Consider the following 14,126-nt stretch of genomic DNA (forward strand, 5'->3'; position numbering starts at 1 on the left):
AAAAAGATTAACTGACTGCCATCATCTTCTGAATAGCTGACAGTAATAACAACAAAAAAAAAATTTTAAGAAAAAAGCTCATATGGCAATATATAGCACAGGCAAGACCTTCAAAAAGCATATATCCTGGGCTTCCCTGGTGGCGCAGTGGTTGAGAGTCCGCCTGCCAATGCAGGGGACACGGGTTCGTGCCCCGGTCCGGGAAGATCCCACATGCTGCACAGCGGCTGGGCCTGTGAGAAATGGCCGCTGAGCCTGCACGTCCGGAGCCTGTGCTCTGCAACTGGAGAGGCTACAACAGTGAGAGGCCCGAGTACCGAAAAAAAAAAAAAAAAAAAAAGCATATATCCTTTGACACAGCACTTAAGGATAGGTATGAATCAATATTTATACCTTAGGATATTTACAACTGTTATTTTAGCTGGAAAAAAAATTATAAAGAAGCTATTCAGTAACAGGGACTGGTAAATTACAATAAATTTTTGATAGAATACTATGAAGCCATCAAAAGTGATGTCACAGCTATATACACTAATATGCATAAGATAGATAACTAATAAGAACCTGCTGTATAAAAGAATAAATTAAATAAAATTTTTTTTAAAAAGTGATGTCACAGGGCTTCCCTGGTGGCTCAGCGGTTAAGAATCCACCTGCCAATGCAGGGGACACAGGTTTGAGCCCTGGTCTGGGAAGATCCCACATGCCGCGGAGCAACTAAGTCCGTGCACCACAACTACTGAGGCTGCGCTCTAGAGCCCGTGAGCCACAACTACTGAAGCCCACACACCTAGAGCCCATGCTCCTCAACAAGAGAAGCCACTGCAACGAGAAGCCTGCACACGGCAAGGAAGAGTAGCCCCCGCTCGCCACAACCAGAGAAAAGCCCGCGCGCAGCAACGCAGACCCAATGCAAACAAAAATAAAATAAATTTTTAAAAAGTGATGTCACAGAATAACAATTAGAGGAAAGTTCTAAATAAATGCAGAAAGCAGTTTACAAAATAGTATCTAAAGTATACAACGAAGTAAATGAAGTCACTAAAATTTGCTGGAAGTGTCAAGCCAGACAGATCCAAAATATCCAAGCCAGACAGATCTTGAAGGTTCTATGGTATTGAATTAGATCATGTGACAGAACAAGGCAAAAATGGCTGTAGTTCTGCTTCAGTGTGTTCTGCCAAGAAACATGCCCAATCACGGAACTTTAGAACAGCTGTGACATCATTTTCAGGATGAAGTTTTAAGTATTTCCCTACTGACTGAGTTTCCATTTGGCTGGAAGATTTTTTTCAATCTTGTAAATAATACCAAGGCACATATACAAACACCCCACTTAAGAGAGTCAATGCTTCAATGAGCTATCAGTCCCATTATCATGAAACTTGTTTTGTCTTGGAAGCCTAATTAAAAACTGGAAGAACAGTTTACAGTCAGTTATGTAAGGATGTTAAAGGGTAACAGTGGGCAACACAGGAGTAAGGCAATACTGACTGAAAGGGTAGCTGGGTTTGGAAGCAATCATAGGGACCTTCCTGAAACCCCAGCAAGCTCTTCTTAAAGAAAGTAAACTAAAAAGTAATCTGACACAAGTATAATTGAAGCTTTTAAGTTTTTACCTTTGGTGGTTTGTTCACCAGCCTCAGAACAATTAGGATACTCATTCATCAAAAGTCTTTACAGAATGGTTTTAAGAGCCATTAGTTAGCTTAACAAAGACCCTAAACCTTGATTATTATTACACTCACTGAAAACACAAGGCTAGTCAATGAATCTTACACCTACTTATGAAGTTTTATCATTCACTGAACCACTCAAGTGAATACAGATATATACTTGATTAAAAGTGCACACAAATTAACAATCCTCAGACTTGCTACTTCACTTTTAAACACAAGCTTTCCCACTAGTTCTAACAAATACAAATTTATCTTAGCGGCTATGCTGCACATTCCAAAAAATACTCCTATCTTTGCCTTCCTGCTTTTAAATCACAAGATGTAGGACAGAACTTTGCAGATGAAAGTAAGCAGATTCTTAGTATGCAACAAATACTATGCATATTTCAAGTAGTTAAACCAAGCACCTGGATGCCCCCACACACGTTCATAATCTGCTATGCCACTACATGATGCCTAAAAGGCCACAGCCTCCTTCCTTGTTCCTCTAGAAACAGAAGCCTGTTAAGACATCTTTAGAGCCTTTCAGATGTTTGGCAAAAATAATCAAGTATCTTTTTTCTATAGATTCTGGAGGATTTTAAGTTAAACTGTTAAACTCTGGGAAAGGAAAGAGTTTAAAGAACTAAAAAGTACCAAGTTTTTTCTGACAGCCAACTTTCCAGTAACCTGGCTCTATCTCCCCAATACTTTCAGCATCACTGACAAGCATACCTCTATTTCTTATCTGTCTGTACACACTGGAAGATAAAGAGTCAACCATCCTGGGCTTCCCTGGTGGCTCAGGGTAAGAATCCACCTGCCAATGGAAGGGACATGGGTTCGAGCCCTTGTCCGGGAAGATTCCACATGCTGCGGAGCAACTAAGCCCGTGCGCCACAACTACTGAGCCTGTGCCCTAGAGCCCGCACGCCTAGAGCCCATGCTCCACAACAAGAGAAGCCACTGCAATGAGAAGGCCGCTCACCGCAACTAGAGGAAGCCCGCAAGCAGCAACGAAGACACAATGCAGCCAAAAATAAAAGTCAATCATCCAGCTTTAGTTAGACAACTATGGACCTCTGATTCTGTGTTATGGAGGTCAAGAATCTACCAGAGCAAACTTACTTCTCTGAGCAGTCTTCCTCCCACTGCTCAAAGGAATAAGTCTTTATAAAGGCATAACAAGTGCCTCAGGTCCTAGATCAATTACGTAAGATCCCTATGAATTTATGACAAATTCAAGGAAAATGTATTTACATTAAGTCTGTTACGTTTTGTTTATTTTACATCTGAAGCTAACCACTCAGGATTCTATCATTAATATATACATATGTTTTAAAAACATTTTCTCCTTGCCATTATCTTTTCACCTCCTTCCTATACTTCAACATGTCTAACTTCTGGATAATATGATCTGCCCCAACCACTATTTTATCATTTTCTTATGGTCCTAGAGTTTACACTCAATACATGGGATCAAGCATTACCAACCCTTTCAAATAAATTCAACTCTTTACTTTGGAACTATTCCCTATCACTCTGTCCAAGATTTCCACTTGTTACAGAGGAAAAGAGAAAGTGAATCTTTAGGAATACAACCAAATGTTAAGAACAAGAAGTCAGCTCTTTTGGATGATCTGCTTTCCAAGTTTTATATAATTACCTTTTCTAATGGGAAAAAGATTTTGGAAAAAAAAAGTGATTAACCAGAACACTACAAAAGACAGAAGGAAGAAAGGTCTGAAAAACATCCTCTTAACACTACCAGTTGTCAGCAGGCAGGCAGAAATGTCAGAGCTTCGTGACACACCAACTCTTGAAAATAACTACAGTACCCCAGCAAGGCCAAAAGTTAATTCCGACAGAATTATCTTTTTCTCTGCCACATTACAGCCTCAATCTTCTCCTACTTTCACTTCTACGTTTCTATCACTTCAATTATTCCCTTTGTGTTTTTTTCAGACTCATTCTTCACCTCTTTCTGCATCATGTAAAGCCAGTTTCTCTAAGTTTGTTTCTGCTTTAACTTAAGTCCACATTTCTGTCCTCCACTAATGTTCCCATATTCTTTCACACTAAGGTTCAAATAATAAGACCAATTATCCTCCATTAAGGCTTGAACTGTTAAGTGATACTTGTGTTATTTACAAAGCTTTTATTAATGGCTCAGTGTAATACTTCTCCTGTTCTCTCTAGTTCCTTCTCCTTCCTTTAAAGTCTTAAGAAGGGTAAGCTGGTTACCTTTTTAACACTTTCTTCTTCCTCTTGGCGTTTCTCATAGTGTGAGAAGTCATCAAAAATGGAAGTGGTGTGCTTGTAGCTGGCTATGATTTTCAACACCTGCTTAGCCTTTTCCAGAGGCACTTCCTGAGTGTCCCTGGAGTTGGTCACTGGTTTATTCTCGTTGTTCTCTAGGCGAATGTGTCGCAACTGGCTATTGGGAACGTCCTTCACAAAAATCCACCTGACATCAAAACGACCCTTCCATTTGTCCTGGGACCACACACCTGCACATGTGTTGTAGTCCACAGCAGATTTCATTTCTGCAACGCCACAGAAGTGTCCACTGCCGTTGACACTGAAAAGTAAGTAAACGGGGCCCTTCCCGTTCATGGAGCGATAAGCAGCATCCAGTCTCTTGTTACCATGCTCTGTGCTGCACCAGATATTATACTTAATGGAACGGTGGATATCGTCCTCAGAGTAGCTCTTAATGATGAAAACCCGGCCATGTTTCAGATTCCAGTCAAAATCCTTGGGGTTATAGTTATTAATGGACCGCAGCTTCTCCAACACTGGGTGAGGTTCTGAAGGAGTAGATCCAGATCCAGCCTGAGACTGTCCTACTCCATTACCATCCACCCCATTATGACCGAACCCACTGCCACGGTTCCGAGGTGCTACCCAGCGGGTTGGCTGAGCTGCCTGTTGCTGCACTGAGAGCTGGGCAGGCTGTGGTGGTGGTGGGGGCAATGGCTGTGTCTGTTGCCCTACTGATGCCTGAGCCGCTGGTGGGCTACTGTTAGCCTGCTGACCTACAGGCTGGGGAGACCCCTGTGTTGGCTGCTGACCTATGTTCTGAACCAAAGCCTGTGAGGGAGTTTTTGCCACAGGACCCTTGTTATCCCAAGTTCCAATATCCATGTTATGTTTTATTGGAGGTGGTGGAAGACTTGACCCTGCAATGCCATTCTTGGTCTTCAACTTGGGTTGCTGTTTTGCAGGCTTGCTAGCAATATCAGCCCAAGACGCTGGTTTTGGAGGAGCAATGGTAGCTGGAGGCAAACTATTGGAAGCCACGATGTTACTAGTAATGGACCCGCTACCAACAGCAGAGCCTACAACTTTTGGAACATTGCTTGCAACTTCTGTGCTACCCAACTTCAGGGCTGCCATCCCCTGGTCTATAGTATTCATGCCAGGAGCCTTATTGAGGGTCTCACTGGCAAAAGCTGACTGTCCATCGATCATGGCTCCACCTAAGGAGCTAGGTGCATAAGCATAATTGCTACTATATCCAGAGCTCTGAGTAGACTGTCCCTGAGAACTGTTATTTCCCCAAGCTGAGAAGTCAATCCCACTGGGAAAGAAATTAAAACCATGCTGACCAAGAAATGGAGTGCTACCCAGGGCTCCTGGTTGTCCGAACATTGCATCTGGTAGGAAGTGAGGCTCTCCGTTGCTCAGCTGTCCATAAGAAGTTAGATAGGGCATGGCTGTGTCACCCCCAGTAGACCAAGCAGCTTCACCCAAAGAATAGGAGAAGCCAATGGAGGGACTGTAGTAACTGGGTAAGTAGGAATCTGACATGGCAGTATATGCATTATTCTGTGGAAGAAGAAAAAAGGGTTAATTAAAACTAAACACAAAAATATATAAAACGACCAGAACATTTCCTCTCCCAATTATTCACACAATTCAAATATTTCAGTCATTACCATAAAAAAGGAGAGTGACCTTTTCAGATGGTCTCTTCCCATAAACTTGCTATTTTTATAGACTTAGATAATATTTTGGTTTAATAATTGAACTGCTTAAACATTTAAAATTAAACTGACATACAGTGAATACCAGCCTTACCTTTTAGTGCTACAATTCAGAAAAGGGAAAACCCGTCATCTCACTAAGTTTAAGTCTTCCTCTATAGATGTACTGAGATGATGCCTTCATTAAAACCACTATCTCTGGACTGAAGGAGTGGGAATATTGGCAGAAAGAAAAAGTATTCACAAGAGTTTCCTATTAAAACTTACTATATAATAGATAAAACAAAAATAACTGGAAATTTCAAGTTCTACCCCAAAAATCTGTGCAGCCATTCCTCAACCATAAACCAAAAATCAAGGTTCAGTACACCTACTCTATAGTAAAGCCTCCTGGCAAACCATCTGGGAACATCAAGAGATGCCACTATTTAATTATAACCTGGAAAGAAAATGCACAGTGGCTTCCAGTGGATTCAAAACCAAAAAAAATGTTGCTACCTGTTTTGCTTCACCTATAAAAGTAAAGGCCGTAAGCTAAAATGCACACCTAACTTTTTCATTAAAAACAGGAATATAATTCTAAAGACAGTACAGTCCACATCTTTATAAAAGGAATCATCCTTCAGAACGACAACCAGAAATAAAGTTATACTCAACTAGTCTTCACATTAGAAGATAGATTACATTGCAGAAACATTCTTACTTTCATTTATGCTGACAGTTCTTTTTCATAAATCCTAGTAACTCACAAAGTACTCCCTTAAATAAGAAGCCAGAGATATATAGAATTGGTTTCTATAGATATAGACTCAGCTCAACTCAAAAATAGACTACTTTAACTTCAAAACAGCTCTGGTATCTAAGAATCCACTAACTAGTCAATAGGGAGTTTTGTTCGTAGGAGACTTGGATGACCATAACTATGTCAGGCCCTAAGTTTGTATTACCAAAGCCAACAGTACTTCTTCCTAGCCACTAAAACACATCTCCTGAAAATTAAATATTTCAACTAATATAGTTTGATAAAATGGTGGTGCTTCTCTCTGCCAATTCTAAATTTTCTTTTAAAAACCTAACTCTTTCACATGTACTCTCAAGTTTAAGAGAAGTCTATTTCTTGAAGACAGTGTTATAATTTTAACAGCCCCAAATCCATTATGAATAAGAAATTCAGACCACCCTTAATAGATTAAGCCTGAAGAATTATTCCAATATAAGGTGATGAAAAACTGGTTAAACTAATAAGAATCTGCTGAATAAAAAAGTAAATAAAATTCAAAAATTAAAATAAAAAACTGGTTAAAAAGTAGATGAAACAGCCTTGACAGACTACAGAGAGTCTCAGATTATGTCTATTCAACCAAAATTTATATTTCCCCCCAAATTTTTCAAAAATATTTAAGCTTTAACTTACTTAAATAAAAAACAAACTCCCCCACAAATTTTTCAAAAATATTCAAGCTTTAGCTTACTTAACAAATAAAAAACAAACACATTTAATATCACAGGTTATGCCACTATAGAGCTAAATGCCTACACCTGAACTGGCAGGTTCCCACATGCCCCTGAGCTCAAAAATCTGAATTACACAATGTTTCACAAGAACTACCTAGAATTATGTTTCCAAATGCTCCCACTCTCCTTGTTATAATGATTATGTAAGCAAACTACCTCAAGAGCAAGAACCCATTAATAGTTCATTCCTCCACTTCCTTCCCTACTTTTCCTGATTAACTGGTTGTCTTCTGCAAAAACTTTTTTCCAATCACTTGCTTAAGCGGTTTCTACACTTTCAATTCAGAAAATTCTACACAAGGGATCAAAAAGTTTTATGTAAGCATTAGGCCCAAACATGCGCACGCACTGTCAAGTTATTCAAGACTGTTATGAATATCATACACCATCTGTTCAGAATTTATATAAATGTTCCACAAACTTTTTCATCTTTTAGGATATTCTGGATGAGTTGTCAATTTTCCTTTTGGTTTATTAGTCTGGTGAGTTATACTTATTAGTTACAACTTTGTGACTGTCTTTGGGATGCAAGAGAGTAACACAAAAGAACTGCTGAATCAAAGAAGTCTCTGTGCACAGTTCATGGTCATATATGGACCTACATGCAACTAATCTTCACATTAGAAGACAGATTACATTGCAAAAACTGGAATTCCATCATTCTTGATCTCTGTTCTCAACAGTGTTTTATTTTCCTTCAACTCCATTTTGTAAATACAGCTCCCCTAAGAAGCCAGATATATACAAAATTGCTCTTTACAGATGAAGATGGAGCTCAACTTTAAAGAGTACCCAGCTCCAAAATAGTTCTGATAACCTAAGAACCCACTAACTAGTGACTAGACAAAACGAAGATACTCAGTTCTGCAGCACTGAATAAAGTTCAGGTGATTTTATGTTAGTTTTTCCCATCACGTATGAATCCAATTTTCCTAAAAGAAAAATGTTTGGGAGGTGAAAACATTTAACACCAGAAAGTATTCTTAAGTTTTACATTGTTACATTCTTGCTAAGGAGGAAGAACTACTCAAGCAAGTGTTGCTATTAGTACACTGTAAAATGTTATCAGTACTAGCCTCAGAGAATGGTATGTTTGCTCACAACAGAGATAAGATCCTTAAGGGCCTATGACATTTGTAGCAACTGGTTTTATAACATATTGACTGATATTAAGAAAGTCATCCCCTGAAAATGAAACTTATTGATAGAGCAGAGAAAGAATAATGGTATACTGCATCCTATGATCAAGCACGAAAATGGTTAACTACTCACGGGCCTTGCCTGTGGACTCAAGTAAGGTTCAAAATCATCATCATTTAATCCATCCTTTTGATGTACAGATCCATTTTGTACTAAAGGAGAAAAAATTCAAATTAGGAGTGTCTCAATCGTACAATCCACCTCCCAAACTAATCAAATACCTCCTAACCAGAGAAAAATCATACTACACAGAGCAAATAAGTTTGGGTTTCGAAAGGATAAAGATGAGAATGAATACTGAGCAACATTCGTCAGTAAAAATGTCTCCCTCCACCCAGAGCAAGTTGATCTAAAAAGGTCATTTTATTGGCTCCTCTAGATTTCTATTCCCTCCCGCTTCCCCTCCCCCATCACATGTGAGCACTTCCAGAGTGTGATCCACGAGGATGAAAAACAAAGGCCTTCTAAGACCTACAGGAAACTAAGGACCTGGGACATTTCAAAACCGAATCCACCCCCACCCCTAATGAATTACTCCTTGTTCACTACAAAGCTGTTCGCCAGCTACAGGAACACACCGAAAGGGTCAAATACTTAACTGTGAGGCACCTGCAAACTAAGCGGCTTCCGAAAGGTCCTCTCCCCGGGGCGCTTCCCGGAGACCCCGCCCCCCCCACACGGGGTCCCCCGCCCGCCAGGGGCACCGGCGGAGCTGGGCTCACCTTTGTTTCCTTGACCTTTTGGTCTCTGCGGGGGAAGGAAACGTCGCCGAGCAGCACATCGTCCGAAGAAAAAACGGAAAAGGAGAGACAAATTAAAGCCGGGACCGATACGGGAATAAAGGCGCAGGCCTAAGGAGAGGCGTCAGGAATGGGGTGAGGGGGAGGCTGAAGATGGGAGGCGGGGGAAGCGCGACGCTGGCGGGGCCAAGGGGGAGGAGGGGGGCCGCGCCACAAACAACGCGAGGGGACCAGGGCTTCAAAGAAGGGGAAGGAAACAAGAGAAAAACGAGGCCCGCTGAGAGGACGGGACGCGGCGCGGCCGGCGGTCTCCGAGGCCCAGTGAGGAGCGGGGAGAGCGGGCCGAGGGCGAGGCGCTGGGCGCGGCCGGCCTGAGAGCCTCAAAATGAGGCCCGCTAAAGGCGCCGCCTCAGCTCGGCCCGACCGGGGGCGGCGGGCCCGGGCCTAGTCGGGCTCCCTCTCGCCTCACACAATGGCCGAGGCATGCGGGCCGGGCCTGTACCTGCTCCAAGAGGCTGCTGGCCGACATGGCTCTCGGATCCTCACGGGTGGCGACGGCGGCGGACTCTCCTCAGGGTGGCGGCGGCAGCGGATGAGCCCCGGCGACGGGAGCAGGCGGCGCAGCGGCGGCTTTTGTCCCTGACACTCGGGGGCCTCGGCGGACGCAGCGGAGACACAGCGCGCGGCTCAGGCTCCGGCTCCGACTCGGCGACGCTCTAGCCCGACAGCTCAACGCCCGTCTCTATGCCTTTACGCGCGCGCCCGCGCCTCGCAGCCGAAATAAGGGCGCTGAGCAGCGGAGGCGGACGGCGCGCACGGCGCGACGCTGACTCTCACTTTCGCTCACCCACGCTGAAGGGGCCCGGCGCGAAGCACTCCGGGAAGGCAGAGGTGGGGCCGCAGCGCCCTCTGGTGGGCTGGAGGAGCGGAAGCGGCGCGCGCGGCCTCCCCGCCCCCACCGCCTTGGGATTGGGGCCTAGGAGGGTGGGGGCGGCCAGGGTCGCACCACGAGGTTTTGACTAACAGCTGGAGGGAAGGGAGTAGCTCTAGCTTGTGGGAACCCACAAAAGCTGGGTTTTCAGTGAAGAAGCGAACCCCGAAGGCTGAGAGGCCTTAAAATAAACCTGCTTCCCACTTGCAGATGGCACCCCACCCCCATATGGGGGGGAACACGAACAGGAGTCACAGAGCCCTCAGGGAAAGTTCAAGGGGGCCCTGCCCTGAGAAAGACACCCCCTCACCTGGTTCCTCCTCTGTTAGCAGGCTACAGAAAGAGGGCCCAGAGAACAAAAATATCCAGAAAACATCCGGTCCCCTGAGAAAGAGATTCACCCTTCGGCGTTGCCGGGAGGAGAATCCACAATTCTTTTTTAGGGATGTCGCTGGCCCCCCCCCCATGATAATCTGTTAAACTGTGGACTTTATTTCCAAGAAAAACACACTTCACACATCCACACAAAATTTTACATGTTCCTTCAAAGAGTCCTTACTGGGGAAGAAAGGAAATAAATGCTATTTGAATACCTGCTGTAGACGAGGCTTTGTTGTTAGGTGCTTTCAAACATATTAAAGGCTTTCAGCATCTTCAATGTAGCTGTCAGCCAATCCGTTTTATAACTGAGGAAACAGAGAGGTTAAGTCATGTGCCCAAGGTCACAAAGCTATTAAATAGTGAGGTTTGCCTGACACTGAGAGGAACATAATAGTGTCCCTCCACCCCCAAGAGAAATCCTGTATTCAGGAACCAGAATCCTGAGGCGATCTAAAAGATGGATGGGCAGAAGCATTTTTAATCAGAGGCAAACCTGACTCCTGCAGGGATATTTGATCCCAGGACAGTCCATCTCCTAATAGCTTTTGTTATTGCAAATAGTAGTAAACAGATAAATAATGCACTCAAGTGTCAACTTGATACCATCCCCTCCCTGGATACAGGAGGCTTGGGTGGACTCAGTAGTAAAATAAATAACACAGCATCTTGGATTTTGCATCATAATTTTGCTTAAAGTGCTCAACGCATTTTTTCTGCCCATAATCACATTTATGGTTGGAATGAATAAGGTCAGGCACCAAATGTGATAGACTTCTGGCAGAGTCCAGATTCAGAGCGTAGATCCCACCAAGGGAAGAGAAGAAACATAGTAATCCTTTTTTTTTTTTTAATATAAGTTAACCAGTTAACCCCATGGCCCAGATTTATGTGTAAACTGTAAGCAGTTGCCTACACTTACCCTTGAAGGCGGCAGTGGTATGGTGAAAAAAGGATTAGACCAGGAGTCATAATCGGGGAGGGGGAGTGACTAAACACTGGCCTCTCCAACAGATTGGCGACATTAGGTAAATTACTAAACCTTTCAGAGATTCCCTCATTTGATAAAGGGGATAATAAAATCTACCTAACAGGTTTGCTACAAAGATAAAGTTCAAAAAAATTTTAAAAAAACATTAAAGTAAATCTGGTACATTGTAAACTTCTTTCCTATAATCCCATTAAGGGATGATAGTGAAAATTCCCTCCTTCCAATATTTTTATAGTGCCTGAAATTTTGATTAGTTCATTTGAGATTACTTTCTGTCCTATAGGATTTCCCAGTTAAAACGCAGACATCCTTGGGGGAAGGGTAGTCTCTAAACCTGGATTAGTTCACCAGATTGGCTTTAATAGGCCCCTGAACAGAACACACAAGACTGATACATTTAATCACTGGGAAGAGGGAGAGGAAGTCTGGAGTGTGGGATATCATCTTAGGGGGCAGACCGCTCATGGTTTGAGAAAAGAATACCATATCAGAAATGAGTTTGGGTTCTAGTTCACCTCTGCCACTAGGTGCATAAAGCACTCAATCCCTCTTCTAACAAGCATTTATTGAAGGCCAGGCAATATGCTAGAGAGAAAGTCTTAAGAGTTCACTTCTGGGCTTCCCTGCTGGTAAAGTGGTTAAGAATCTGCCTGCCAATGCAGGGGACACAGGTTTAAGCCCTGGTCCAGGAAGATCCCACATGCCATGGAGCAACTAAGCCCGTGTGCCACAACTACTGAGCCCACGTGCCACAACTACTAAAGCCTGTGCACCTAGAGCCCGTGCTCCACAACAAGAGAATCCACTGCAATAAGTCCACACACCGCAATGAAGAGTAGCCCCCGCTTGCCGCAACTAGAGAAAGCTGGCACACAGCAATGAAGATCCAACACAGCCAAAAATTAATTTATCTATTAAAAAAAATAGTTATTCACTCACAGTTATTACAGTGCAATGAGAAAGCACAGACGGACCTCACTTAGTCAGAGGACCAAGAAGTTTTCCCTGAAGTCCTGAGCTTCAGCTAGAACCTGAAAGATGACCAGAAATTGACCAGACAAGGAGGGAAGGGATGTGAGAGACAATATGTGCAAAGGCCCCAGGCGGGGAAGGATCTTGGTACTGGTGAATAACTGAAAAAATGGCCAACGTGACTGGTGCATAATGAGAGAGAGGGTGGCACCAGATGAGACTCAAGAATTGGGCAGAAAAGAGAAAAATAGGGCCTTTAGTTGTTAGCTACAAACGATGATCAGTTAGTAAAGGGTTAATAGAAGCACAGCATTCTCAGATTTATGTTTTAGGTTCACTCTGATTGCAGTGTGGGAAGTAGATTCAGGGAGAAAAGAGTAGACTAGGAGTTAGAAGAATATTGCAGCAAGTCCAGGCAAAAGATAATGGTCTATTATAGTGATGATGAAGACAGAGTGAAGTGGACAAAATGGACATTTTAGGAGGCAAAATGAGAGGTCTTAGTGATTGACTGGATTGTGGGGAGGGCATTAAAGGAGGAGATATCAACATAATATCTAGTAGTTTGATTTGAGCGATTCAGTGGGTAAGGTGCCATTTTCTAATGTGGAGAATCCTAGAGGAGATTTTGTGATCATCAATTTATCTTTGGACATGTTGGGTTTCAGAAGAACATAAAACATCAGATAGGAATGTTCTGTAGACAATTAAAAGGTTTGGGCTTAGAGAGTAACATCAAGCTGGAAATACAAACCTTAGAGTCTCTGGTATGGGGATGTTAGTTGAAGCCAAAGGAGTCCCTGGGATTTCCTCAGAAGAGAAGGAGGGTGGGACTTCCCTGGCGGTCCAGTGGTTAAGACTCCACGCTTCCATTCCACTGTGATCCCTGGTTAGTGATGCAGCCAAGCAAAACAAAACAAAACAAAAAGAAGAGAAGGAGGAGAGGAACAGGCCCAGCACCAAACCAGAGATGGAAGGGGAGACACGGAGAGTAAATCCCTTCCTAATCACAGTCTATTTCCAAGACTGTAAAATAGGGAAGTTGGACCAAAATAACTTCTGAGGTTCCTTCTAGTTCAACCATTTTAGAATTCTGGAAGGTAGAAACCAAGCGGATCCTTCTGGATATATGAAGGGGGCAGTGGGGATAAAGTGAAAAGAAGCAGGAAAGGAGGACAGATTTTACGTACTCTTCAGAATTTTGCTATGGCCTGGGCTGGGCCCTAGAGCTCTGGTTCTCAAACTTTTCCAGCCTTCAGCAACAGCAGACCTCGCTGCCCAAGTCACTCCCTTAGTAAGGCAGGAATAGAAGGGACCTCCTTTGAGAAATGTTTATATACTTTACACAACTGACAGTGTAAAAACCTATTTTTAAAGATTTCTGCTGGTTCTCTGTAGTCCACACAGTTTTCAAAGCTTGTCACTCCCTAGCCCTGTATATTTCTCACCATGCACTCCATGCTCCAGCCACATTGCATTTTTCTCAAATACACATTTTGTTCTGGAACCCATGACTTTGCACATGCAGTTCTTTCTGCCTCAAATGTCCTTGCCATCCCCCCTCCCCAATTCCTATCTGTCCTTCGAGACCCTGATCAATGAAACCATATTTTTTTCCCTCAAGCAGAAAGAAAGTGGTCTATTCTTTGTTCACCCATAATATCGGTCACATTTCCTTATGGTAACTTAGTGTATTAAAACTATCTGTTTGGGGCTTCCCTGGTGGCGCAGTGGTTGAGAGTCCGCCTGCCG

At 43.1% G+C, this 14,126-nt stretch overlaps 1 protein-coding gene across 1 annotated transcript in view; it reads right to left on the reverse strand.

Moving 5' to 3' along the window:
- Positions 1 to 9,743, reverse strand: part of YTHDF2 (YTH N6-methyladenosine RNA binding protein F2) — a 31,401-nt gene extending 21,658 nt beyond the window's left edge. Inside the window, exons 1-4 of the mRNA XM_073793286.1 lie at positions 9,605 to 9,743; positions 9,085 to 9,109; positions 8,435 to 8,514; positions 3,903 to 5,489 (exon numbers count right to left, since the gene is read on the reverse strand). Of these exons, the coding sequence (XP_073649387.1) occupies positions 3,903 to 5,489; positions 8,435 to 8,514; positions 9,085 to 9,109; positions 9,605 to 9,631 (1,719 nt within the window). The 5' untranslated portion in view covers positions 9,632 to 9,743. The remainder of the gene's footprint in view (positions 1 to 3,902; positions 5,490 to 8,434; positions 8,515 to 9,084; positions 9,110 to 9,604) is intronic.
- Between the last annotated feature and the right edge of the window lie 4,383 nt (positions 9,744 to 14,126).

Source organism: Tursiops truncatus, chromosome 1, assembly GCF_011762595.2.
Source record: "Tursiops truncatus isolate mTurTru1 chromosome 1, mTurTru1.mat.Y, whole genome shotgun sequence".
Classification (NCBI taxonomy): domain Eukaryota; kingdom Metazoa; phylum Chordata; class Mammalia; order Artiodactyla; family Delphinidae; genus Tursiops; species Tursiops truncatus.